Source organism: Perkinsus marinus, assembly GCF_000006405.1.
Source record: "Perkinsus marinus ATCC 50983 genomic scaffold scf_1104296946670, whole genome shotgun sequence".
Taxonomy (NCBI): domain Eukaryota; phylum Perkinsozoa; order Perkinsida; family Perkinsidae; genus Perkinsus; species Perkinsus marinus.
The window spans coordinates 1-1,409 of NW_003210877.1; the positions used below are offsets into that span (position 1 = coordinate 1).

General features: G+C 30.3%; 1 protein-coding gene across 1 annotated transcript; it reads left to right on the top strand.

The window, feature by feature from the left end:
- Nucleotides 1–471: 471 nt before the first annotated feature.
- On the top strand, nt 472–904 carry Pmar_PMAR021364 (thiosulfate sulfertansferase, putative; the record flags this gene model as incomplete). The annotated part of the gene is made up of 2 exons (XM_002779564.1): nt 472–604; nt 674–904. Coding segments are annotated over 2 exons (364 nt in total), but the record flags the coding sequence as incomplete, so codon positions are not given.
- Between the last annotated feature and the right edge of the window lie 505 nt (nt 905–1,409).

The window sequence follows — 1,409 nt, forward strand, 5'->3', positions numbered from 1 at the left end:
CTGGAGCTATACGATTCGATATTGATACTATACGTGATACATCCAATGAGCATTTATCATCATTACCACATATGTTACCATCTCCATCAACTATTAATAAATGGTTACATGATAATAAGGTAAACTTGATGTATCATCATTAGTATTTTTGTTATTATTATTAGATTGATCCCAAGAAGGATAGATTAGTTGTATATACTCATCCTGGTAGTTTTGCTGGACCAAGGGTATGGTGGATCTTTACTCTTTATGGTTTAAATACCGTGTACTATTAATGAAACTTCAGCTTATTATTGTTACTACTATACTGTTCTTATAATAATAATACTTATTAGATACCTTCAAGGTGGGCTTATTGCATGGGAAGCTGCTGATGGTGATGTACAATGGGGTTGGAATGATGATGATGATAGTCAGCAGCATAAGATGGATAATACTATGGTAGATGGTGATATTAGTCTTATTGATGAGGTATCAGCTAAGAAAGCAGTGGAAGATTATGTTGCTACATTACAGTATGTTAATAGTATCATTCATAATCATCATCATGATAATAATAACAATAAATCAATAATAGATGCAAGACCTGCTGATAGATTTAATGGTAGTATTATTATAACTATTTGTTCATCATAATGAACATGATGAACATGATGATTATCGATAATATTAGGTATTGTAGCTGAACCTAGAGCTAACCTTAGAAAGGGACATATACCTTATTCTATCAATATACCATTCATGACAGTATTGGAACCAAATGATGTTACATCCTTTAATATGGATATGCTATTAAATAATAATAAGAACATGATATCATCATTACTAATGGGAGAAGGTAAAGAAGAATTGATATTCACATGTGGCAGTGGAGTTAGTGCTGCTGTATTATTAATGGCTAATCGTATAGCTAATAATACTAACTCATTGAAGGGGACTAAATTGTAATAACATTAATATATATAATATTATGATTATGATTACAGGTATGATGGTAGTTGGTCCGAATGGGGTATGCCATCTAGTAATACACCAGTTGAATAATAACTCGATGATGATGATATTACTTAATATTACAAGGTTTCCTTTATTGGAAGTTACACAATTGAGTTATTATTATAATGATAATAAACACGATATATAATTAGGTTAGCATTATTTATACTTATGAGCTTATCGTCTTCTGCATCTCTCAATATTTTTATTATTAAATCAGGACGATTGGTATCAATATCATCTTTATAATATAACCATTATGTTATAACATATAACATCTACTACTACTCCAACAATCATCCAGTTATAATCCCTGCTATTTATCGGTACTACTACTACTAGCTCAGTAAAGAAAATAGTAGATGATATAGCATCACGAATGGGTATATGATGTCTATCCTCAATATCTATAT